We start from the raw sequence: 27,443 nt of genomic DNA on the forward strand, positions 1-27,443 counted from the left end.
TAGATTTGCTGTGTCCATGGGAGGAGGTGAATTCAAGACCTTCCTAGGCTGCTATCTTGAACCACCTCCCCCACTCACTCTTGTTCTTTTTATTATTCCTCTAGTTCTTGTTCTCCTTCTTCTGTATCAAAAAGTGTATAAGGTATAGACCCTATGGGGAGAGAGAGACAGTTTAAATATAGTACGATAAATGGAAATAGTGTAAGAATAAAGCACTATTGGAACACAGAGGAGGCCTCCTCACAATTGAGAATTAAACTGAAGCTTGAAGGATTGTTGGAATGAAAGAAGCGAGTATGGTTCATTATTATTTCTATTAGCATGGTAGGTAATGCCAAACCACAGTTGGCCTGGCTGATTCCAACTATTAATCATGCAGGCTCCAATCCTTCAGACTTTAGCATTGATTGAAGATTGTTCTATATCTATGGTCATCGTATAGACATGAGCTGTGTGTGATTATTGAGCACTTGACATGTGCCTGTGCTGTACTTAGTCGCTCAGTCCTATCCAACTCTTTGCAACCCCATGGATTGTAGTCCACCAAGCTCCTCTGTCCATGGGGAATCTCCAGGGGATCTTCCCAACCAGGGATCGAACCCAGGTCTCTTGCATTGCAGGTGGACATGTGCCTAGTGCCACATTAATTTTAATTAATTTAAATATTCATATATGCATAGTGATACCATATTGGACAGTACACATCTAGCATGTTCTCTAAATCCCTAAATTACAGTAGCTGATTCTAGACCAGAGGGGTCTCAGACTCTGCCTGAACTAGCTTTCTAGTCCTTTCTCTAGACATTTACCCAGGTTATCTCTCCTGCTCTGTGCTTCTTTGAGCTTCACTGCTAAAGAGCTTTGGTGTTGTGTCTCTGGGTGAGGAAATCTTCTCCTGGTCTAGCTTCCATTATGTCTCTTGTATATTTTGGGTCAGCCTACCTTGATCTGTAGTTACCCCCTACTTGAGGTCTAAGTTTCCTTTATGGCTAACATGGTAAATAATCCACCTGTAGTGCAGGAGACATGGGGTTCGATCCCTGGGTTGGGAAGATCCCCTGGAGGAGGGCATGGCAACCCACTCCAGTATTCTTGCTGGGAGAATCCCCATGGACAGAGGAGACTGGCGGACTACAGTCCATAGCGTCACAAAGAGTCAGACACAACTGAGCGACTAAGCACAGCATAGTACAGAGGTCTAAGTGCCATGGGTGCTGGCAAATTCTACCTTCTCCCTGAGTGATTTCTATTAGTCCTTTTCAGTTCCCTCAAAGCATGTGTATGTGCTGGTGGTTAAGACTCACTCTGTCATTGAGTGAAACTTGACTTCTTCCTCTGTTGTTTTAGGCTGACTTCTGGGCCTCATCTCCTTAGGGGCTGTGCAGCCTCCAAGAATAAAGCCAGCATTCAAGCAATCTCTCTACCCCATGTCAGCTCCCATCCAGAGCCAAAAGAAGACTATTGTCTCTTCCTGTTTCAAAAACCTTCAGACCACTAATGAATCTCTTATCCACCTATAGTTTTCTAGAAACCAGAAGCTCCATGTTTACTGTTTCAGTTGCCTCTCCTTACCCAGAACCTTTGACTTATTGACCACATAGTTACATCTACCTGGCATATCCTAATTAAATGCCCATCTCTCCTGTGAAAACTTCTGTGATTGTTTTAGTCTTTGCTTATCTCCCTTCAAGAGTTTTGCAGTACTTTAGTCTCTAATACACATTTTAACAGTTGTGATCTATCTTGTGATATTTACTATTAGCTCAGGTTAGTCTTATCTGCTAACTAGATTGTTCACCTGCAGGAAAAGACCTTTTTTCATATCTCTCACAGCTTTTGTCATACTGTCAAAATTATATAGGTACTCAATAGACACTTATTTCTGTTTTAACAGATCTGTTTCAGAACTACTCAAATAGTGTTCAGTTGTTTGGAAATCATGTTTTATGTGCTTTTAAGTTTCACTCTCATATTGCTCTTGAAATATTAGGCCAAGAACTTGTGTTCTAATGTATTTTTATATAACATTAAGCAATAGCTTAAAGAATATCATGAAGAATATATACTAACTTTCAGTGAGGTCATATGTAGTTCCTGTAGTCATGAAGAGTTTTGAAAATCTGTTCATCATGGTTTGACTGTGAACTGGATTGTAACTCAGTCACAGCTGATGGGTTTTGAGGACATTCTATCAGAATTTATTTGACAGAGCACAAAGATCACCATGGAAACAAAACTGGTTTATGAAACTCCTACCTCCCAAATCTCTGAAAAATGAAGGCGTGCTTTTCAGCCTTCCAGAATAATGATTTAAGGATTGCCTCATCTAGTCCCATGCCTGCTGTTGTCCTCATGACAGCTCATAGGACAGACCTATCTTTATGAAATCTTTGTTGTATTTCATATATAATACCACTGTGGTACAGAACTATTTCAAAAGCCCCTCTGGATGGATGGAGAAATATTACCCATTTTCAGGTTGGTCTTCAAGGAGACGACTCTTGTGAGCCATATTGAAGAACAAAATAGAAATGACAAAATTCATATCAGATTGTACCTTTGCCTTTTGAAAGTTTGATTTCCAGATCGACTCTGGAAGTATATACCCAGAGTCTCAGCTCTGCTCTTATATTAACTGAAGAGAACATGTGGGAGCAAAAGCCCAGACATACCCTGACCTTAATTTTCTGCACTTGCATGATTCTAGGAACTAAAAATTACTTGCATTTCCTTTTATTACTCTATCCCCCAATCTGATACCACCCTAGTGGCAGAGAGTGAAGAGGAACTAAAGAACCTTTTGATAAAGGTTAAAGAGGAGACCCAAAAAGCTGGCTTAAAACTTAACATTCAAAAGCCTAAGGTCATGGCATCTGGTCCCATCACTTCATGGCAAATACATGGGGAAAAAATGGAAAAAGTGGAAGATTTTACTTTCTTGGGTTCCAAAATCACTGTGGATGGTGACATGAGATTAAAAAATGAGATTAAAAGCCATGAGATTAAAAGATGCTTGCTCCTTGGAAGAAAAGCTATGACCAACCTAGACAGCATATTAAAAAGCAGAGACATTACTTTGCCAACAAAGGTCTGTAGAGTCAAAGCTATGGTTTTTGCAGTAGTCATGTATGGATGTGAGAGTTGGTCCATAAAGGAAGCTGAATGCTAAAGAATTGATGCTTTTGAACTGTGGTGCTGGAGAAGACTCTTGAGAGTCCCTTGGACAGCAAGGAGATCAAACCAATCAATCCTAAAGGAAATCAGTCCTGAATATTCATTGGAAGGACTGATGTTGAAGCTGAACCTCCAATACATTGGCCACTTGATATGAAGAGCTAACTCATTGGAAAAGACCCTGATGCTGGGAAAGATTAAGTGCAGGAGGAGAAGGGGGTGACAGAGAATGAGATGGTTGGATGGCTTCACCAACTCAATGGATACAAGTTTGAGCAAACTCCCTGATATAGTGAAGGACAGGGGAGCCTGGCATGCTGTAGTCCATGGAGTTGCAAAGAGTTGGATACGACTTATGACTGAACAACAGCAGCAACAGATACAGCTCAGAGAGCAGATGTGGGGAACAGCAGGAGTCCTTAGATTCTGTGTTAACAATTAGTTGGTAATAAGTAGACAGTTATTTATTTTCTAGGAGTCATCAGGAATAAATCTAGTGAATGAAGTAACTAATTAATTCCTTTCATTTAATGCATATTCAGGTTTTGCAATATGGAGGTGACTGTGTGGGATTAAAAATGACACACTGTCCCAGTTGTCACCTTAGTTAGAAGTATTAGCCTTTCATGATAATAGTGCATTGAAGAGTTGAGGACATTGGGAGCAAGGTCAATAGTTAACTAATTATCAAGCCAAGTGATTTTGAGTAGTTTTTCTTGGCTCTTGATAAGTCAATAGATGTTACTGATACAGCTCCGTTGTGTGTTGGAGGAATTAATGGTGAGTTGCAAGTGACTGAAGAATTACCTCTGGTGGCCACCTGGTGCCAAGAGCCAACTCATTAGAGAAGACCTTGATGCTGGGAAAGGTTGAGGGCAGGAGGAGAAGTGGGTGATAGAGGACGAGATGGCTGGATGGCATCATCGACTTAATGGACTGAGTTTGAGAAAACTCTGGAGATAGTGAAGGACAGGGAAGCATGGCGTGCTGTAGTGCATGATGTCCCAAAGAGTCTGACACGACTGAGTGACTGAACAACAACAGCAAGATGAGTAATATAAACTCCTGGAAGACTGTTCCACAAGCCCATTAAATCATTAAATATGTGGTGAGGCACTGTGTACCAGACATCGTTCTAGACACTGACAAGAGTTAGGGCAGTAAATAAGATGAAGTCTCTGTTCTTAGGAAGTTCATACTCCAGTGAGATCCAGAGCACAAGTAAAAACTAGGTATATTGTGAGGGGTGGGCCAGACCTTCAGTGGGAGAAGAAAGGCAGGAAACAAGTGTATAGATACAGATAGGCTAGTGACATTTTTTCAAAAAATGAGAATGATTTTATTTATCAGTTTGTTTCCATATTGTATATTTCTGAAAGTTAGCTATGTTTTATTGACATAGTCACAGCGAGATGTCTTCACAAATAATCCTGTACAGGAAAAGCTTTACCTAGTTTTTATTATATCAGAGAACAAAAGAGCCTGCTGAGTTTCTGCCACCAAGAAGTTTCATATCTTCCAATGCCAAAATGATAATTTCCCAACCACACCTACAGATTCTCTTAATCTATGCAAATAGTTAGAAGAATAGAGGTCACTTCTTTCAACTTCTGAATGCATCCAGGCCCATCACATGCAATAGAGCAGCTTGGGGCCAGCACAGAAGCAGCTCTCTGAAGACTGCTGCAGTCTTCAGAGAGCTGTAAGGGCTGCAGTAAGGGCTGCAGTACAGCCCAGGCTTGACATGGGGCTCGACGTGGGGAAGGAGATGCCTTTGTGTGCTTCCTTCTTAGAGAGGGCTTCTTTAACACACACCTGAGCTCTTTTGTCTGGGCTTACTTCAGAGATTCTCTTGCTTGTTTTAGAAATTATTAAAGTTATAAATTTTGAATATGATGCAAACAATCATTACATATTAGAGCTTTATTGTGTCTGTTTGCTCCTATGCAGCTTTAATCCACAAAATGTTCACAGGTAGCTCCAAAGACAAATAAAAGTGATTTTTCTTTTTGGGGGTACCTCTTCCATTTGCACAGATAATTTGGAGTTTGTTGTATTATAGATACAGATAATTTGGGGGTTTAATTTTAAACAGCATAATACAAGATGATTTTCATTCTGTCTTCAGGTTGGTTAAATCTCGATTTACGAGGTTCTGCCCCTCAGAAGTTGGACTCCTGAAAAATGCTGAACGAGAACCAGAATCAGAAGAAGAGATGTGACTTTGATGGGCATCCAGTCTTTCTGGATGAAAATTTTCTTCTATTATTATTAGTCACAGATTTGCCTTTTCACGTTTTGTTTGGAAAACAATCGGTTGAGAATGATTCTTGGTGTCACGGTGTTGGGGGCTTGGAGTGGCTCTCCTCAGGTTAGCTAAAGTGTGATGCCCACATTCTGAAAAATATTTGTTTTATTTGCCTTATAGATATATATGCTCAAGGTTCCTGGGCTTACTATCATTTGTAACTCATTATAGATGGAATTTCAATTGTTTTATCTTCTTGCTACCTTGAGAAATAAATGAATGCATGGACCTTGATTCAAACACCTTAGATATTTGTTTTTGTCATTCAACTGTATCCCACCCTTATGTTATGATTCCTTTTCGTGAGACATCTCTTTTTGTAGCACCTGTGTTCTCCCCTGGAAAAAGCAAGCTGGAAGTCATCCTGTGGTGCACTCTCTTAAAGAGAAAAGGGCTGATCCACGGTTACAGAAGGGCACATGGTGAAAAAGCCATGGAAATCTAGGAAAGGAGAGTTAGGATGTTATCCACAGCAGGGAAAAAATCATCACATGCCTTTGTATGGCCACCACGCCATCCACTCTGCTGAAATAACTGAAGGGTTAAAACAAGGAGAAGCCTTTTATGGAATACAAGGGTAAACAGTCAGTGCCCCTCCCTCGTCAGTAGACTAAGTAGCCCCCAGTGGAGAGTCAGAAATCCTTTCCCATTCTAGCTTTACCATTCACCAGCCTGTAGGGTTTTAACAGTTACCATAACTCTCTGAAGTTAGGGAATTGAATTGCATGAGTCAGTTTCCAGCTGGCATATTTTATGAATCTAGAGGCTCTCAGACAAAATCAAAGCTAATTTAGTACGTATTAGAAAGGCCAGTCTGTGCTGTGACAGAAAAGATAAGGAGCACCGCAGGAGTCTGTGACGGTTAACTTGAATATGAAGGAAAAGAGGCAGTCTAGCAGATAGCTGGAGGTGACACATGGGCAATTACAACCCAAAGCTCCCTGGCATTCCAGAAGCACTGACAAATCTTGAAAGTCACCTCAGTCTGGTCTTATCATATGACACTAAGGAGGGAGGTGAGTGGATTCTTTAGGTCAAAGAACTAGATATATTTATTTTTTTCATGTAAGGGCTGAAAAGAGCTGGGGACTTCTTTGGTGGTCCAGTGGCTAAGATGTCATGCTCCCAATGCACAGGGCTTGGGTTCGATTCCTGGTCAGGGAACTAGATCCCACGTGTCACAACTAGGAGTTCACATGCTGCAACTAAAGATCCTGCGTGCCACAGTGGTCCTGAATACTGCAAATAAGAGCGAAACAAAGAGAGGAAGGAAGGAAGAAAAGGATAATAATAAAAAGCCGATGTGATTGCCTAAAGGTTTATTTTGACCAATGCAGTAGACCCTAGTACCTCTCTGACATGCGAAATGCTCACACACTGTGGTCCCAGATTATCATGGCATTCTGCCCCACGTGTGTCTTATATCTTGGATTTCTTCCCCTTGCCCAGCAAGTTTCTATGATTTTGGCAACTTTTTATTTCAGAAGAGTAAGCTGTCAACTGCAGTTGCATGAAAATGGCATCCCTGGTACCTAGCCTGGAGCAGGAACTCTAGGATGATTAGCATGAGTGAGATTAAGGCTGGAATTTTGAAAACTAAGTGTAAATATACTACGAGTCTTTACGAAAGAGCAGAAATATCCATTCCTGCAGTTTCTGCACAGAGAGAACACAAGTGAGTTCTCAGAGGAAGAACTTCTAGTTCAGGTCTAAGTTCATAGTTTGGAGCTATCTGCCTCTAGTCCCTGCAATGAGCAATAAATTAAACACCATTATTATAATTTTATGGAACCTTCACCAAAGAAGGGATAAAGGAAGAGCATCCTCCATTACTTTTGTTTGTATTTTATCTTGACTCTTCCAAAAAACCAGCCTCAATGCCTGAGCTTTTGCCAAACCTCTTCATAGGTATCCCATGCTTGACATGCCATAACCAACGGAAAGAGACTCTAAATAACTCAGTGCAATATCAACATGGCTGTGGATGTGGTAATACCTCCTCAGCTATTTTTGTGACTTGTAACTGCCTTTTCTTATGGAACTGCAGCCTTGCATGGCAGCAACTGCCAGCTCATTGGTGAAGCAGGAGATCAGGTTATGACCATCTTGGTGTCCTCCTCATCATGTAACTCAGGGCTCATTAGTTAAGGTTGTAGTGATCATATCTCGGATGTGGATTAAGAAGGTGATGCAAGAGTCATGGGGGACTGCAGGAGCAGCCAAAATAAAAGCTGAGAAATGACAAGCTCTCCCAGTACAAGGAGTCAACAGATTTAAAAGCATGAAAAAGAAGTTCATATACAGGGAGAATAAATCCAGAAATTCTATATTGTATCTAATGTGATTTCCAGATTGAGAAGATTGAGAGAATAGAGGACATAAATGAAATAATAAAAAAAAAAACTTCTCCTAAATAAATGGCAATAAAGGGAGATGTTTGCTTTAAGTTTGGAGAGGTGCTTCAAGAGATGTACAGAGAATAGTGATTGGATTCCTGTACCAAACCAATAAAAATGAAAAAAGATAAGCCATTCTTATAACTTTAAGTTCATTTTATAAATATTATTATTCTATTTTTAAGTCTAGAAAATTTTAACACTCAGTTTTAAGAAGACTTTAATGTTTGGGGCACAATGTTAAACTTACTTAGATTTCCCTTTACACTTCTTCACTGTTTTTATGAATTAAATACTTTTATATTTTTCAGCACTTCAATTAACCAACAAATATCCTCAAGTTGTTATTACTACAAATCTAATTTATTAAGCTTATTAATGTGGTGAAACTTGTTTTCTTAAATATTCCAATTCTGTATAAACTTAATGAGATTGTAACTGAAACTCAAAAGCGTAAATGTGTTGGTCAGTTGCACACTTATGAATTGCACTTAGACTAATCTGCATGGATAAAATTATTTATAAAATTATAAATACCTAAAATGCTGCACATTCATAGTTCCTTAGGGCACAAATACCAACATTATGATTCCTATCAATTCTGTACTTAGCTCGACTCTTTACATGTTAAAATAGACTTACTGTTAAGGAGATGATTTGTTTATGACAAATGATACCAGGAACATCTAGTCTGCTTGTTGAGATAAAGGATCCAGATACTGAATGAGATGTGGTTCTTTTTATTAAAGATATTTTTTTGGATGTGGACCATTTTTTAAGTATTTATTGAATTTGGTACAATATTGCTTCTCTTTTATGTTTTGGGTTTTTGGCTGTAAGGCATGTGAGCTCTTAGCTCCCCAACTAAGGATTGATCAAACCTGATCAATCCTGCCCTGAAGAGGGCAGTATTCTTGACAGTGACCCTAATGACACATGCTGATTCCTGTTATTTACAATCCTACATCAAGCTCTTCACACAGGCTGTCTCCAAGACTTGCACAGCACTGGGAAGGCACTTGCCCAATTGGAGTCATACTTAAAATTACCTGTCTTTTCTGCCTATTCATGAAAACCTGCAACCCCTGCCCAGATTGTCATGTCATTTGACAGGATTTCATTATTCTTTAGCTCTTAAGATATTAACTGTATTTCTTTCTAAGTGTAAAAATTTCTGAACTTGATGTAATCCTGCACTTTTTAACCCATATGTTTCCTATCTGATGAGACCACTTTTTTTTTTTTAACAGATGTTAAGGTTGATATTCTAATGAATTCTAGGTCACCCTCTTTTAATGATAATTCAGCAGCTCTAAGCTTGGATGTCAGTATTTCTTAGCTTTTAATACTTTAAAAGCAAGGACAACCCTTCTCTGTTCAGTGCTTGTATAAATTTGGGGAGGAATTGGTATGATTAATGCAAAAGGTTAAAATAGAGGAATCTCTTACCTGGTTCCTCTCATGAACTTGAGTTGTTCTGCCTGTTTTCAAATGTCCAAAAGGGAGAATTAAAGATTTTTAATAAGAAACTATGGGATGGAGCCCAATATAATCCCCACCTAATAATTTGTGTGTGAAGCCAAAATACATATAGACTCTAAAACACGGAAATAAGCTCAGCCAAGTAACCAAGGGGCTTAGCAATTTATGTTGGAACAATTCTCTCATCTGCTCAGAAACTGACTCAGGTTCCCTTGGCGCCTCAGGTCAATTTTAAATAGCCTAAAATTGCACCTAAATTAAATAAAATCAGCTTGAATCTATTTCAGTATGTAGTTATAGAACTTCATATTATCCAACACAACCCCTGTAGCAGTGATCCCCAACTTTTTTTGGAACCAGGGTCTGGTTTTGTGGAACAGTTTTTCCATGGACCTGAGGGAATGAGAGTTGGTTTGGGATGACTCAAGTCATTACATTTATTGTGCACTTTATTTCTGTTATTATTATGCTGTGATATATAATGAAATAATTATGCCGCTCACCATAAATGAAAAATCAGGGGGAGCCCTGAGCTTGTTTCCCTTAGCTCAGGTGGTAATGTGAGTGATGGGGAGTGGCTGTAAATACAGATGAAGCCTTGCTGCGCTGCCTGGTTCCTAACGTACCATAGACTGATAACAGGGGTTGCTGCTAAGTCGCTTCAGTCGTGTCCAACTCTGTGCGACCCCATAGACGGCAGCCCACCAGGCTCCCTCGTCCTTGGGATTCTCCAGGCAAGAACACTGGAGTGGGTTGCCATTTCCTTCTCCAAACAGGGGTTGAGGGCCCCTAAAACTTGTTTGTTTTAATTTCCATGTCTATGTTGTATTAACTGCTGCCTCTTCCCTCTTCCTCTTTGCAGCTTAACTTCTGGAGATTCTTTAAGGTCCAGTTCAGAGCTTTTCTTTTCTGCTGCTTCATACCACCCTTTTATGTTTATAAATTCCTACAGTATGGAGCCCGGAGCAGCACAAGATCGTAGGCTGTTCAGTCCTCTAATTATCTCTGCACTGAAATGCTTTCCTTTTACTATGTTGTACTTCCCTAAAGGCAGCCACACTCTTTTTTGTTGTTTTTTTGTCCCTATTGTAGCACCTAAGGAATGTTTCTCAATGGGTAGCATTGAAAGGTGAGCTAGAGGAGTAGGAAGGAGAAAGAAAAATCAAATGAAAATATGGTTTAAAGGAAACAGGCCCCCAAAGTTTGTCTATAGGTGAAGATTCTGAGACCAGATCTAGTGATTTGTCTGACTGTGCTGTCAATTAGTGGCTAAGCCCATGATGGGATTTAAATCTCCTGACCCTGGGACAGAGGGCTCTGTCCACTGAAGAGGCTTCATGACTGCACAGTGAATGGCTCAGGTCCTTCCTCAAGGGACCTGCTTCATTCATAAGACCTGTTGTCCTCCAGCCCTGCTTTCCACACAAATGTCCATTCATGGGAAAAGACTTGGGCTTCTTTTCTAATATGACTGGTGATTTGATTCTGGTCAGAATTATCTTAGTGTGGGTTGCTATTACAGAGCACCATAAACTGGGTAGTAACTTAAACAACAAGTGTTTATTTCTCACAATTCTGGAGTCTGGGAAGTCCAAGATCGTGGTACCAGAAGATCTGGTGTCTGGAAATGGCCCACTTCCTGGTGGGAGGCAGAGCCTCTCTCTCCAGTTTCTTTCTTAAATGGGCATTAATCTCATCGTGAGGGCTCCACCCTGATGACCTAATTGCCTCCCAAAGGCCTCACCACCAAATACCATCACACTGGGATTAGAGTTTCAACACATGAATTTTGAGGGTACACAAACATTCAGTCCATAGCAAAAATCTAGGAGAGGAATCACCAATACAAGGATGACCAGAACACTCTATTCTTCCCAGCTGATAACCTTCCCTACTCCTAACCCCTTGGAGAAATGTGTCTCCATTTACTTCTTATCTGATGTGTCCCCATTGTGGATGAATGGGGAGTACTTAGCAGCAGAAAAAAATAGCAATGATGCTACCCTCTAGTGACAAAGCATGGAAACAACTCATAAGCCCAAATACCATTTTTCACATCTGAAAAGAGGTCTTCCTTTACCAAAGTAACAAATGAGACCACAAGCATTGTTAGAAGAGTTTGAGTTATTTAAAAATATCTTAGATTTTAATTTATTAGTACTCTAACCCATTGTGATGGGTTGAATTGTATCTCCCCAACTTCATATGTTGAAGTCCTAACCTCCACACCTCAGAATGTGACCTTATTTGGAAATACAGTTGTTGATATAATTAATTTAGTTAAGATGAGGTCATACTGGAGTAGGGTAACCCCCAACCCCAATAGACTGATGTCCATATAGAAAGGAATTTGGACAAAGATACACAGGGAGAATACCATGTGAACAGGAAGGCACAGACCGAGGTGATGTATCCATAGTCAAGGACTGCCAAAGATGCCAGCAAACCACCAGAAACAAGGAGAGAGGGTTGGAACAGATTCTTTCCCAGCACATTCAGAGGGAGGGAGCATGACCCCACCAAAAAGTTGATCTTGGACTTCTAAGCTACCTGACCTATGAGACAATAAATTTCTGTTAAGCCACTCTATTTGTGGTACTTTGTTACAGCAGCCATAGAAAACTAATACATGTTAATGTTAGAATACTGGACTCTAACATTACTTTTAAGTTTAATGTTTTAGACTTCAAAATAAGACATGCGTTTGAGCTGGGAAATGGCATGCTGAAGGTTATACGGCAATCCCAGACGTGAAAGTATGATCTACGTTTTATTACCAGCCATAAAATACGTTGTCCTTATTGGGAAAACTGCTGACAAGTTGGCTTGGTTATACATTGATGCTTTTTTTAATGGCCTCATTCAGGTTGGCAGGTTTCTTTAGTCTTTTTGTTCAACATTCCTCTGGTATGTGGAGTTTACACTTGTAGAGTAAATCATTTATCAGCAAGTAACTTCTGCATTATTATCTTTTGTATTCTCTAATTTTTTATATGCCTGTTGTCTAACTAGATCACAAACCCCTTGAATACCATGCACTATTATTAAGCTATCTGGGGATTACAGTCCCTATCCTGAAAATCCATGGTGTTTGTTGCAAAATACTTCTGTATTAGCCAAAGTTCTCCAGAAGCAGAACCAATAAGATATATATGTATATAATTAAATAAATTTCTATTGAAATATAGTTATTTACAATGTTGTGTTAGTATCAGGTATACAGCAAAGTGATTCAGTATACATATATAAATAGATATATTCTTTTTTCACATTGTCTTTAATAATAGTTTATTACAAGATATTGAGTATATATTCATGTGCTACATAGTAGGTCCTTGTCAGTTGTCTATTTTATATATAATAGTGTATATATTTTAATCCCAGGCTCCTAATTTATCCATATATATGTGCTTATGTGTGCACGTGTGCATATATATATAATTTATATATTTTAAAAGACTGACTCATTATGAAGGTTGTCAAGCCCAAAATCTGCAGGTTGAGTTCCTAAGATCTTAAGAATGCAAGCTGGAAAGGCCACCTCGAAAGAGATGATGATGCAGTTTGAGTTCAAAGGTGGTCTGATGGCAGAATTCCCTCTTCAGTGGAAGTCACTGTTTTTCATTGAGGTCTTCAACTACTTGGATGAAGGTAATCCACTTTACTCAAAGTTTACAGCCGAAAGCATTAATGTCATCTAAAAATACCTTCACAGAAACATCTAGAATAACGTTTGACCAACAAGAGGGTGCCAAGACCTAGCTTTGTTTACACATAAAACGAAACTTTATAGTCACCAGGGAATTCTGTCTCCTTGTATTCATGCCTTTTTGTGGCTCCCTCCAACAGTGAATCTGGACAGGCCTCATGATTTTCTCTGACCAACAGAATGTGGTAAGAGCATATGTGGTAAATTATGGTCTTACACTTTACCAGGCCTTGCAATTTACCCTGTTGATGTCTTAGAACCCAGCCTGAATGTGAAGAAGACAAGGCTATTCTGTTGGGAAGTCTTCAAGGAGGAGGCCCTGGATCGAACAGACCACGAGGTAGAGACAATCCCAGGCAGTTGGCCTCCCTGGTTATTTCAGCCGAGATCCCAGACACATGAGAAAGGTCAACCTGGATCCTTGAAGGTGCTGTGAAACTTCCAGATGACTCAGCTACATGATCATGTGGAGCAAAGCCATCGTTGCTGAGTCCTGCCCAAATTACCTGATTATAAGCAAGTAAATGATAAAGACCCTGATGCTGGGAAAGATTGAGGGTAGGAGGAGAAGGTGACAACAGAGGATGAGATGGCTGGATGGCATCATCGACTCGATGGACATGGGTTTGGGTGGATTCTGGGAGTTGGTGATGGACAGGGAGGCCTGGCGTGCTGTGGTTCAAGGGGTCACAAAAAGTCAGACACGACTGAGAGACTGGACTGAACTGAACTGAACTGAAATGTTGGTTGTGTTTTAAATCGCTAAGCTTTGGAACGTCCAGTTACACAACAATGGAAACTGATGTTTGTGCCAATGATTTCTGTAAAATAATTATACTAATGGCAAGATTTAGGATCTAGAACATTGTTAAGGTATAAATTATAGTATCATTTGACACAGGACATTAAAAATATTAACTCAGCTTGTCTCAACTAAGCTTAACACTTTAAACTATTCATACTATTACTTTTGAGGACTAGCATTTACATGGGACTAGTGTTATCTGGCTGAAGCTCTTGTCTAGTTGCTATAAATTTTGGATTTGCCTTTCACCTGCATCAGAGTTTCTAGAAGGAAAAGAATAAAATTATTCCCACACTATTTTCCCACATTGTTTCTTAACCTAACCCATAACGGACCGTTTCTCTCTGCTTTGAATCTTGACCACGTACCTGCATCAGCTCACACGTAGGGGATGAAAAAGAGAAGAAATAAAAGAGGAGAAAACAGGAAAGAAATTTAAAAGGAACAGGTCACAATAAATGGAGAAATTGAGGTTCTGTGGAGCAAGACGAAGAAGTGAATTTAAAACTAAAAAGAGTTCAAGGATGACTTTTCTTGCATCTTCTGGGGCATGAAGAGGTTAGCTCAGAGTTACATTAATCAGAGTACAGCATCTTCCACATACATTTGAGTTTCATAAGCAACAAACTTCTACTAGTCGTAAGCGAAGTACTTCCCTCTATGAAGCGATCAGTCCTTGAGATCCTGTCTGAGACACCTTGCTCTGGGGAGCCTAGGAGGCACCTAATGAGTAAAGACAGAGCAAGGAAAGACAGGAAAGCACAAAGTAAACAAGGGGAATGACTGGGTAACTTTCTCTTGGCCCAGAAAATTTTTTTTATACCTTTTTTTCCTGTCTTCCATTGACCACCAGTTAGAAACAGAGGATGGTAGGGTTGAGTAGATATACAAGTTCAAGGTTTCTCTGTTAGCAATAGCTCAGACTTCAGTAATTAAGGGGTAGCTAATGCCACTGGGAGATTTTACAATTTAGAGGCTCAGCTCTAAATTATAACAGGTGGGGAAGTTGAGATTGGCCTTTGTCATCAGTGCCATGGGAGGTAAGGTTAACAGGTTTCTATGTACTTAACTCTTCGTTGAGGTCACAGTCCAGATGGTAAGGAAATAAAAGGGATTTCAGAACTGCTTGCCACTTCTGGGTATCAACTCATTAAAAATCTAGTTGAATAAATGAATAAGATAAAACAGAATGGTAGTTTTACATGTGACAAAAATATAGGCTCCATTTGCTAGTTTACCACAACTTGATTCCCGCTTTGGGAGAATCTCCCTAAACGGTGATTATCAAACATCTGTGAGCATCAAGTTGGAGGACAAGTCAAAACACAGATTGCTGGGCCTCAACCAGAGTTTCAGATTCAGTAGATTTCCTATTTTATTTAATGGATTATAATATGTTATAAATATCATTCATTTTGATGCTCAAATTATCCCCAATTTGGTAATAGGGAGTCTCTTCATGCTGGAGTTTGTATCCATTTAATATGTATCCATCATTCCTTGCACACCTTTTTTCTTTCTGGTGTAAGATATTCTAGGCTCATCTTGGACTTTTCATGCCCCAGTCTTGTAATTAGCCATTTTCCTAAGGAGCTGTATTCCTTTTAGTGGAAAACTGTGTTTAGAAATCAGGACCTGGGCTTTAGGTGTGCTTATTGCTAATGGGATATAACTGCTTCTAGGCCCCATGAGTGGCTGGAGCTAGAGGATATATGTATGTAAATGTGTGATATATATCATAAATGTGCAATATATGCATTTTTTTGTATAACAGACTTTACTTTTATGTTTAATTCTGTTATTTATATATAAATATATTTATTAAATATATATTGAAATATATTATTAAAATATATATTAAAAACCATCAATTTGTATTGACATACAATCCAATTCAAACTTGGTGCTATAGTTCTGTTTAAGACACAATGGAAATTATTTAGTTCAAGTATTAGAAATAAGTAATATCATCCTTGCCTGGAAAATGCCATAGACAGAGGAGCCTGGTTAACTACAGTCCATGGGGTTACAAAGAGTTGGAAACGACTGAGAATGTAAAGAGAATATCACATACTTTCTTTGAATACTTGTCTTTGTTGTAGCCATAAGTTTTCAGCTTTTGGATGAGAAGTTCATGACTGCGTTTATGCATTTGTCTGACATCTACTTTCCCTGGAGCATATTGCTTCCTTCAGAATTGATTGCATGCAGGTTTTGTTTTTTTTCTCCATGTTTCTGATTACTTGTTTTGAAATTCTCATGGAATTCAAGTTTTCTTCCTTTGCATTGTTGTTACTCTCTTGAGTAAGGAAACTGGCTCTGATTATTCTTAAACATTCCCAAGTTTGATCATCCTATATGTAACTAACCTTTGATTTTCATCCCCACCTCCACCCATGTGTAGACACTCTTTTATTCTTGCTTGGGGTCTGACTCCCTATTCTAGGCTGCCACTCTGCATGGATACCCTTCTCACTAACCATGGGTCTGAGTTCCCATATCAGTCAGCCCACCATGTAGATGTCTTCCTGACCCGTCTTGATCTCTGAAGGACTGCCCTCCTCTCTCTGTTCTAGCTTTGATTTCCCACAAGGGACTGTCTCTCACCTGGACACCTTCCTCACCTGCTTCTGATACCTCATGCCAGGCTGCCTCTTCCTATCACATCGATGCTTTATTCATGCTGTTTGGGGTCTGACATCTCATGCCAGGCTCTCCCCATCCTTTGCACTCCCCCACTGTAAATCCCCTCCTTATTCAGTTGAATTCTAATATCTGCTCTGGGCTACTGGTCCTCTATATCCCCATGACTTTAGGACAGAAATTTTCAGGAAGGAAAGGCCTCAAGTAGGCTGTTTAAAATGTGGCCCTGTGTGCCACAACTAATGGGCCCATGTGCTGCAACTGCCGAAGCCCCTGTGTCTAGAGCCCATGCTCAGCAACAAGAGAAGCCATGCAAAGAGAAACCCAAGCATCACAACTGGAGAGTGGCCCCTGCAGGCTGCAATGAGAGAAAGCTTGCATTCAGAAATGAAGACCCAGCACAGCCACAAATAAATGCATTTTAAAACATAGAGAGAAAAATCTTACTTTAAAAAAAAGTGTGAAGAAACAGAGATTCAGAAGCTAATGTAGCTTGTCCCTAGTCACAGAGCAAGACAGAGACAAAGTCAGTACAAATCCAGGTCTTCCTGGCAGCTGGGAGAGCAGGGAACCTGCCTCTCTTGTTCACTGCTTTATCCCCAGAACCTAGAGTGAAGTCTGCATGAATACAATGAATGAATGAATCGATCCCTGTGTAGTTCTTTTCCTTTCCTTCTTTGTCACCTTGCTGCTGCTGCTGCTGCCATCGCTTCAGTCGTGTCCGACTCTGTGCGACCCCATAGATGGCAGCCCACCAGGCTCCCCCGTCCCTGGGATTCTCCAGGCAAGAACACTGGAGTGGGTTGCCATTTCTTCTCCAATGCACGAAAGTGAAAAGTGAAAGTGAAGTCACTCAGTTGTGTTCGACTCTTAGCGACCCCATGGACTGCAGCCTACCAGGCTCCTCCATCCATGGGATTTTCCATGCCAGAGTACTGGAGTGGGGTGCCATTGCCTTCTCCCGTTTTTCACCCTAATATGGTATAAAATAATGACTTTTTATATTAATATTTGTCAATAACCAATAGAAATAAATGCTCTTATGAAAATGTTAACATGTAAATTTCTGTGCCTCGGGATTTCTTCATGAATTTCTAGAGTGCCCATCTGGATAGTTGACCTATAGATAGGATAAAAGTGAAAGGGTTAGTCACTCAGTTGTGTCTGACTCCTTGTGACCCCCTGGACTGTAGCTGGTCAGGCCCTCTGTCCATGGGATGCTCCAGGCAAGAATACTAGAGTAGGTTGCCATTTCCATCTCCAGGAGATCTTCCAAACCCAGGGATTGAATCCTCATCTCCTGCACTGCAGGCAGATTCTTACCATCTGAGGCACTAGGAAAGATGAAAACATGGAGACACTAAAAAGCTATGGTTATTGTAAGATCCCAGGATTCCAGCACTTCTGTCAGGTATGGAAAAGAAAATGAGCACCACCAAAATTGGTTTTCAACCACCAAAGTACAACCCCTTCAAAATAGCTGGAATGGACACAAGATGAATGCCTTTAACACGTGGCATTCCATATACATGACCAGTGCCTACAGTCACACTGCTCAACTAAGAACATTCTGCTGATGTTAATGCAGGGCAGTGCTTCCAAAGCACACTCCTAAGAATGCTACCTCTGAAAGGTTCTTCTCAGGAAGAGGATTCTGTGGTCAAATAATCTGACGAACATGATAATTTACAAGGTATGTGAGCATATGAAGCAGGGCAAGGCTAACAGAGTTTTGCCAAGAGAATGCACTGGTCATAGCAAACACCCTCTTCCAACAACCTAAGAGATGACTCTATACATGGATGTCACCAGATGGTCAATACAGAAATCAGACTAATTATATAGAGAAGCTCTATATGGTGAGCAAAAACAACATGGAACTGACTGGCTCAGATCATTAACTCGTTATTGCAAAATTCAGACTTAAATTGAAGAAAGTGGGGAAAACCACTAGACCATTCAGGTATGACCTAAATCTAATCCCTTATGATTATACAGTGGAAGTGAGAAATAGATTTAAGGAACTAGATCTGATAGAGTGGCTGATGAATATGGATGGAGGTTCATGACATTGTACAGGAGACAGGGATCAAGACCATCCCCATGGAAAAGAAATGCAAAAAAGCAAAATGGTTGTCTGAGGAGGCCTTACAAATAGCTGAGAAAAGAAAGAAGCAAAAAGCAAAGGAGAAAAGGAAAGATATAAGCATCTGAATGCAGAATTACAAAGAATAGCAAGGAGAGATAAGAAAGCCTTCCTCAGTGGTCAGTGTAAAGAAATAGAGGAAAATAATAGAATAGGAAAGACTAGAGATCTCTTCAAGAAAATTAGAGATACCAAGGGAACATTTCATGCAAAGATGGGCTCAATAAAGAATAGAAATGGTATGGACTTAACAGAAGGAGAAGATATTAAGAAGAGGTGGCAAGAATACACAGAAGAACTGTACAAAAAAGATCTTCACGACCCAGATAATCACAATGGTGTGATCACTCACCTAGAGCCAGACATCTTGGAATGTGAAGTCAAGTGGGCCTTAGAAAGCATCACTACGAATAAAGCTAGTGGAGGTGATGGAATTCCAGTTGAGCTATTTCAAGTCCCGAAAGATGATGCTGTCAAAGTGTGGCACTCAATATGCCAGCAAATTGGAAAACTGAGCAGTGGCCACAGGACGGGAAAAGGTCAGTTTTCATTCCAATCCCAAAGAAAGGCAATACCAAAGAATGCTCAGACTACCACACAATTGCACTCATCTCACACGCTAGTAAAGTAATGCTCAAAATTCTCCAAGTCAGGCTTCAGCAATACGTGAACTGTGAACTTCCAGATGTTTGAGCTGGTTTTAGAAAAGGCAGAGGAACCAGAGATCAAATTGCCAACATCTGCTGGATCATCGAAAAAAACAAGAGAGTGCCAGAAAAACATCTATTTCTGCTTTATTGACTATGCCAAAGCCTTTGACTGTGGATCACAATAAGCTGTGGAAAATTCTGAAAGAGATGGGAATACCAGACCACCTGACTTGCCTCTTGAGAAATCTGTGTGCAGGTCAGGAAGCAACAGTTAGAACTGGACATGGAACAACAGAAAACCTATCTGGTTCCAAATAGGAAAACGAGGACGTCAAGGCTGTGTATTGTCACCCTGCTTATTGAACTTGTATGCAGAGTACATCATGAGAAATGCTGGGCTGGAAGAAGCACAAGCTGGAATCAAGATTTCCGGGAGAAATATCAATAACCTCAGATATGCAGATGACACCACCCTTATGGCAGAAAGTGAAGAAGAACTAAAGAGCCTCTTGATGAAAGTGGAAGAAGAGAGTGAAAAAGTTGGCTTAATAGGTCAACATTCAGAAAACTAAGATCATGGCATCCAGTCCCATCACTTCATAGCAAATAGATGGGGAAACACTGGAAACAGTGGCTGACTTTATTTTTCTGGGCTCCAAAATCACTGTAGATGGTGATTGCAGCCATGAAATTAAAAGACACTTACTCCTTGGAAGGAAAGTTATGACCAACCTAGACAGCATATTAAAAAGCAGAGATATTACTTTGCCAACAAAGGTTCATCTAATCAAGGCTATGTTTTTTCCAGTGGTCATTTATGGATGTGAGAGTTTGAATGTAAAGAAACTGAGCACTGAAGAATTGATGCTTTTTAACAGTGGTGTTGGAGAAGACTCTTGAGAGTCCCTTGGACTGCAAGAAGGTCCAACCAATCCATCCTAAAGGAGATCAGTCCTGGGTGTTCATTGGTAGGACTGATGTTGAAACTGAAACTCCAATACTTGGGCCACCTGATGTGAAGAGCTGACTCATTGGGAAAGACCCTGATGCTGGGAAAGATTGAGGGCAGGAGTCGAAGGGGACATCAGAGGATGAGATGGTTGGATGGCATCACTGACTTGATGGACATGGGTTTGAGTGGACTCTGGGAGTTGGTGATAGACAGGGAGGCCTGGTGTGCTATAGTCCATGGGGTTCCAGACAAGCATATGATAGGCTCTGAGAAATCTATAATTGAAGAAAGCTGTTACCTTTGCGTAACCTAATGTCACCCATGTCCTTAACCACAGAGCTCCTATTCAGAGTAGTACCTGCCCAAGTCTCATTTCTTCATTCATGCAATGGGCAAAAGTATCCTTTCCATGGGATTGTGGTACATATTTATAAATTAGATAAACTATGTAAAGTGCATAGCACCATGCTTGGTATTCTTTTTCTTATGTTTCTTATTTATTGAAAATTATTCCCTTTATTATTGAAGAAATAATAGATATATTTATTATTATAATCAGATCAGATCAGTTGCTCAGTCGTGTCCGACTTTTTGTGACCCCATGAATCGCAGCACGCCAGGCCTCCCTGTCCATCACCAACTCCCGGAGTTCACTGAGACTCACGTCCATCGCATCAGTGATGCCATCCAGCCATCTCATCCTCTGTCATCCCCTTCTCCTCTTGCCCCCAATCCCTCCCAGCATCAGAGTCTTTTCCAATGAGTCAACTCTTCGCATGAGGTGGCCAAAGTACTGGAGTTTCAGTTTTAGCATCATTCCTTCCAAAGAAATCCCAGGGCTGATCTCCTTCAGAATGGATTGGTTGGATCTCCTTGCAGTCCAAGGGACTCTCAAGAGTTTTCTCCAACACCACAGTTCAAAAGCATCAATTCTTTGGCGCTCAGCCTTCTTCACAGTCCAACTCTCACATCCATACATGACCACAGGAAAAACCATAGCCTTGACTAGACGAACCCTTGTTGGCAAAGTAATGTCTCTGCTTTTGAAAATGCTATCTAGGTTGGTCATAACTTTCCTTCCAAGGAGTAAGCGTCTCTTAACTTCATGGCTGTAGTCACCATCTGCAGTGATTTTGGAGCCCAGAAAAATAAAGTCTGACACTGTTTCCACTGTTTCCCCATCCATTTCCCATGAAGTGATGGGACCCGATGCCATGATCTTCGTTTTCTGAATGTTGAGCTTTAAGCCCTTTTTCACTCTCCACTTTCACTTTCATCAAGAGGCTTTTGAGTTCCTCTTCACTTTCTGCCATAAGGGTGGTATCATCAGCATATCTGAGGTTATTGATATTTCTCCCGGCAATCTTGATTCCAGCTTGTGTTTCTTCCAGTCCAGCGTTTCTCATGATGTACTCTGCATACAAGTTAAATAAGGCTTTTTAGTTCCTCTTCACTTTCTGCCATAAGGGTGGTGTCATCTGTATATCTGAGGTTATTGATATTTCTCCCGGCAATCTTGATTCCAGTTTGTGCTTCTTCCAGCCTAGCGTTTTCATGATGTACTCTGCATACAAGTTAAATAAGCAGGGTGACAATGTACAGCCTTGACGTCCTTCTTTTCCTATTTGGAACCAGTCTGTTGTTCCATGTCCAGTTCTAACTGCTGCTTCCTGACCTGCATATAGGTTTCTCAAGAGGCAGGTCAGGTGGTCTGGTATTCCCATCTCTTTCAGAATTTTCCACAGTTTATTGTGATCCACACAGTCAAAGGCTTTGGCATAGTCAATAAAGCAGAAATAGATGTTGGTTAGAACACAATAAACATAAGAAGCAATAGTTAGAACCCTGTGTGGAACAACTGATTGGTTCAGGATTGAGAAAGGAGAACGACAGAGCTGTCTGCTGTCACCCTGTTTATTTAGCCTATCTGCTGAGCACATCATGAAAAATGCAGGGCTGGATGTTACAAGCTGGAATCAAGATAGGCAGGAGAAACATCAATAACCTCAGATATGCAGGTGATACCACTCTAATGGCAGAAAGCAAAGAGGAACCAAAGAACCTCTTGATGAGGGTGAAGGAGGAGAGTGAAAGAGACAGCTTTAAACTAAATATTAAAAAAAACTAAGATCATGGCATCCAGCCCCATTAGTTCATGGCAAATAGAAGAGGGAAATGTGGAAGTAGTGACAGATTTCCTTTTCTTGGGCTGTAAAGTCATTGCAGGTAGTGACTGCAGTCATGAAATCAGAAGGTGATTGCTTCTTGGCAGGAAAGCTATGACAAACCTAGACAGTGTGTTGAAAAGTAGAAACATTACTCTGCTTACAAATGTTTATATAGTCAAGACTGTGGTCATGTATGGTTGTGAGAGCTGGACTGTAAAGAAGGCAGAAAGCCAGAGAATTGATGCCTTTGAACAGTGGTGCTGGAGAAGACTCCTGAGAGTACCTGGACAGCTGGGAGATCAAATCAGTCAATATTAAGGGCAATCAACCCTGAATACTCATTGGAAGAACTGATGCTGAAGCTGAAGTGCCAGTATTTTGGTCACCTGATCCAAACAGCCACCTCATTGGAAAAATCCCTGATTCTGGGAAAGATTGAGGGCAGAAGGAGAAGAGGGTATCAGAGGACGAGATGGCTGGATGGCATCACCGATGCAATGGACATGAACTTGGGCAAACTTCTGGAGATGGTGAGGGACAGGGAGGACTTGCATGCTGCAGTCCGTGGGGTCCCAGAGTTGGACATGACTGGGCACTGAACAACAACATCATGTTGGTTTCTACCAAACATCAACATGAATCAGCCATAGGTTTGCCCATCCAAGCTTTAGTTTGATTAAGTGAGTGTTGTAGAGAATAGGGAAAACACATAGTTGTTTGCGGGTTGAAAAGTCAGCTTAAATGTGTCCTCTTCTGTAAACCCTCTCCTACTCTACCAGGAACAGAACTCTAATTGCAATCCACTATAATTGAAGAGGTGGATATGCATTCATTCATTCTTTCAGTTGAGGACGGAGAAGGGTAGGGAAGATGGGTCCATGGGCAGGAGAGGGTCAGAGTAACAGCAGCAGAGACACCAGCTGACCGTGACTCAGATGGTGGATTCGTTCGCTCGAGCTGCTGTGGCTTAAACAATAGAAATAATTTGCTTTGTAGTTCTGGAGACTAAAAGATCAAATTAAAGGCATTAGCAGCATTGGTTCCTTCTGAGGGCTGGGAAAGGAGGTTCTGTCCCCATCCTCTTTCTTTGGCTTGTAGATGGCCATTTCCCCCCTTTTTATCTTCTTCCCTCAAAGCATTGCTATTGCTATTGCTAAGTCACTTCAGTCGTGTCTGTCTCTGTGTGACCCCATAGAGGGCAGCCCACCAGGCTCCCCCGTCCCTGGGATTCTCCAGGCAAGAACACTGGAGTGGGTTGCCATTTCCTTCACCAATGCATGAAAAGTGAAAAGTGAAAGTGAAGTCGCTCAGTCGTGTCCAACTCTTAGCGACCCCATGGACTGCAGCCTACCAGGCTCCTCCATCCATGGGATTTTCCAGGCAAGAGTACTGGAGTGGGGTGCCATTGCCTTCTCTGCCCTCAAAGCATACTTGTGTCCAAATTTCCTCTTCCTATAAGGACACCAATCAGATTGGATTAGGGATACTCTGGTGACCTCACTTTGACTTGATCACTGCTCTAATGACCCTATCTCCAATTATGGTCACGTTCTGAGGTACTGGAGTTTGGGACTTCAGTATATGAATTTTTAGAGGAATACAATTCAGTCCATAGCAGATGGGTTATAAGGCTGGGCTTCCATGCTTTTCAAAATTCACACTGGGCCAATAATGCCCACTCACCAACTGTCACTGTCAAAAGCGTGGGCTCCTTAAAGAAGCACAAGTACTGGAATCATGTGTTGGCATCACTGTTTGATCTCTAGGCAGCCTGGAGAACCTGTGGCTCTGCCTTTGCTTTTGTTATTGTTCCGTCTCTAAGTCGTGTCTGACTGTTTTTGACACTATGGATTGCAGCACATCAGGCTCCTCTCTCTTCCACTATCTTCCAGAGCTTGCTGAAATTGATGTCCATTGAGTTGATGATGTTATCTAACCATCTCATTCTCTGCCACCCCCTTCTCCTTTGCCTTCAATCCTTCCCCAAATCAGGGTCTTTTCCAATGAGTCTGTTCTTCACATCAGGTGGCCAAGGTATTGGAGTTTTAGCTTCAGCAACAGTCTTTCCAATGAATATTCAGGGTTAATTTCCTTTAGGATTTACTGATTTGATCTCCTTGCAGTCCAAGGGACTCTCAAAAGTCTTCTCCAGCACCACAATTCAAAATCATCAATTCTCCGGCACTCAGCCTTCCTTATGGAAAAACTCTCACATCTGTACATGACTGCTGGAAAAACCAGTAGCTTTTACTATATGGACCTTTGTTGGCAAATGGTATCTCTGCTTTTTAATGCACTTTCTAGGTTTGTTATAGCTTTCCTTCCAAGGAGCAAGCATCTTTTAATTTCATGGCTGCAGTCACCATCTGCAGTGATTTTGGAGCCCAAGAAAATAAAATCTGTTACTGTTTCCACTTTTCCCCCTTCTATTTGCCATCACCTTCCTCCTGAGAAATCTTTATGCAGGTCGAGAGGCAAGTCAGACCTGGACATGGAGCAACAGACTGGTTCCAAATCGGGAAAGTACATCAAGGCTGTATTTTGTCACCCTGCTTTTATTTAACTTAAATGCAGAGTGCATCATGAAAAATGCTGGACTGGATGAAGCACAAGCTGGAATCAAGATTGCTGGGAGAAACATCAATAACCTCAGATATGCAGATGACACCACACTTACGGCAGAAAGCGAAGAACTAAAGAGCCTCTTGATGAAAGTGAAAGAGGAGAGTGAAAAAGTTGGCTTAAAACTCAACGTTCAGTAAACTAAGATCATGGCATCTGGTCCCATCACTTCATGGGAAATAGATGGGGAAACAATGGAAACAGTGACAGATTTTATTTCTGGGCTCTGAAATCACTGCAGATGGTGACTGCAGCCATGAAATTAAAAGATGCTTACTCCTTGCAAGAAAAGTTATGACCAACATAACAGCATATTAAAAAGCAGAGACGTTACTTTGCCAACAAAAATTCATCTAGTCAAGGCTATGGTTTTTTCATTAGTCATGTATGGATATGAGAGTTGGACTATAAAGAAAGCTGAGTGCCAAAGAATTGATGCTTTTGAACTGTGGTGTCAGAGAAGACTTTTGAGAGACCCTTGTACTGCAAGGAGATCCAACCAGTCCATCCTAAAGGAAATCAGTCCTGAATATTCATTGGGAGGATTGATGTTGAAGCTAAGACTCCAATACTTTGGCCATCTGATGCGAAGAGCTGACTCATTGGAAAAGACCCTGATGCTCAGAAAGATTGGAGGTGGGAAGAAAAGGGGATGACAGAGGATGAGATGGTTGGATGGCATCACTGACTCAATGGACATGAGTTTGAGTAAGCTCTGGGTGTTGGTGATAGGGAAGCCTGGTGTGCTGCAATCCATGGGGTTGCAAAGAGTCAGACACGACTGAGCGACTGAACTGAACTGATTTGCCATAAAGTGATGGGACCAGATGCCATGATCTTAATTTTTTGAATGTTGAGCTTCAAGCTAGCTTTTTCACTCTCCTCTTTCACCTTCATCAATAGGCTCTTTAGTTTCTCTTCACTTTCTGCTATTAGAGTGGTATCATCTGCCTATCTGAGGTTGTTGGTATTTCTCCTGGCAGTCTTGAGTCCAGTTTGTGATTCTACCTCTGCTGCTGCTGCTGCTAAGTCGCTTCAGTCGTGTCCGACTCTGTGCGACCCCATAGATGGCAGCCCACCAGGCTCCCCCGTCCCTGGAATTCTCCAGGCAAGAACACTGGAGTGGGCTGCCATTTCCTTCTCCAGTGCATGAAAGTGAAAAGTGAAAGTGAATTTGCTCAGTCGTATCTGACTCCTAGCGACCCCATGGACTGCAGCCCACAAGGCCCCTCCGTCCATGGGATTTTCCAGGCAAGAGTATTGGAGTGGGGTGCCACCGCCTTCTCCTCTACCTCTGCTAGAGGCTCCTAACAAAAAAAAGGAAGCTAAACTATAGGTGACCCTCCAGGTCCACTGCCTTCCTGACTTTTCTGTTTTTGTTTTTTCCTTTTTTTTTTCTTCCCTACTTTTTGCTTGTCAGGACATTTGCACTTTGACTCTGTTAAGCTATCCCCTCCCTTTCTCCTTTATTGCCCTGAGCTATCTTTCTTCCTCATAACACCAATCATTTTTTGCATGATCCCATTCAGTGAAGGATGAGGAAATAGCAAGCAGACTGTGTTCCTTTTATTAGGTGATTCGAACTGCTTCCTGCCTGATTAACATCAGAAATCCTAATGAAGATATCTGACTGACAGAACCCTGAGAGAAGCAATTGTGGTTTTTCTAGAAGAGTTTTTGATTAAAGTTCTTGGCTGAAGAAGAAAAGAAGCCAGTTGTCTTTCACCCAGACGTTGGTTTGTGGTTTGGATTCCCCATGGCTTCCAGCCACGCATGTAACCTCAGGGTGCTGGTGGCCGTCGTGTGTGGGCTGCTGACTGCCGTTGTTTTGGGACTGGGCATCTGGAGGCTTGTGATCAGGATCCAGAGAGGTAATGTTGTCCTGCTGTTTTTAACTCAGAGTAAGAGAAGGTGTTGAGCCTCTGTGCTGCCACCTGATATACCAGTACTAGAAAGTGCCATGTCCAGGCTGAGGCTGAGAATCATTTATGAAATATAAAAGACAAGGGTCAATTTATGGCTAGCATATGGTTGTATATACATGAGTGTGTGAGTGCATGTGTGTGTGTGTGTGTAAGTGCGCAAGGTGATGAGCAACCAGTTGAATTGGCCTCTTCCTGCTCCTTTAACACCTGATTAAATGAATTGCAGAGTAATAATTAAGATCATTAGTAGCACATGTTTAGGTTTGTTAAGCTAAATCCAAGCTTAACAAACTTCCCTGCTAGCTCAGCTGGTAAAGAATCTGCCTGCAATGTGGCTGACCTGGGTTCAATCCCTGGGAAGATCCCCTGGAGAAGGGAACAGCTACCCACTCCAGTAGAATTGCCTAGAGAATTCACTGGACAGAAGAGCCTAGTGGCTACAGTCCATGGGGTTGCAAAGAGT

General features: G+C 41.2%; 2 protein-coding genes across 3 annotated transcripts in view; both read left to right on the forward strand.

Moving 5' to 3' along the window:
- Nucleotides 1–8,640, forward strand: part of TMEM45A (transmembrane protein 45A) — a 115,404-nt gene extending 106,764 nt beyond the window's left edge. Inside the window, exon 6 of one of the 2 annotated variants that reach the window (XM_027559258.1) lies at nt 5,303–8,640. In XM_027559258.1, the coding sequence (XP_027415059.1) occupies nt 5,303–5,396 (94 nt within the window). In that variant the 3' untranslated portion in view covers nt 5,397–8,640. The remainder of the gene's footprint in view (nt 1–5,302) is intronic. The other variant, XM_027559163.1, reaches the window with a different exon arrangement.
- Nucleotides 8,641–26,585: 17,945 nt separating this feature from the next.
- The window catches only part of ADGRG7 (adhesion G protein-coupled receptor G7), a 71,140-nt gene continuing 70,282 nt past the window's right edge, over nt 26,586–27,443 (forward strand). Inside the window, exon 1 of the mRNA XM_027552069.1 lies at nt 26,586–26,926. Within this exon, the coding sequence (XP_027407870.1) occupies nt 26,812–26,926 (115 nt within the window). The 5' untranslated portion in view covers nt 26,586–26,811. The remainder of the gene's footprint in view (nt 26,927–27,443) is intronic.

The sequence above is a fragment of the Bos indicus x Bos taurus genome, chromosome 1 (assembly GCF_003369695.1).
Source record: "Bos indicus x Bos taurus breed Angus x Brahman F1 hybrid chromosome 1, Bos_hybrid_MaternalHap_v2.0, whole genome shotgun sequence".
Lineage (NCBI taxonomy): Eukaryota > Metazoa > Chordata > Mammalia > Artiodactyla > Bovidae > Bos > Bos indicus x Bos taurus.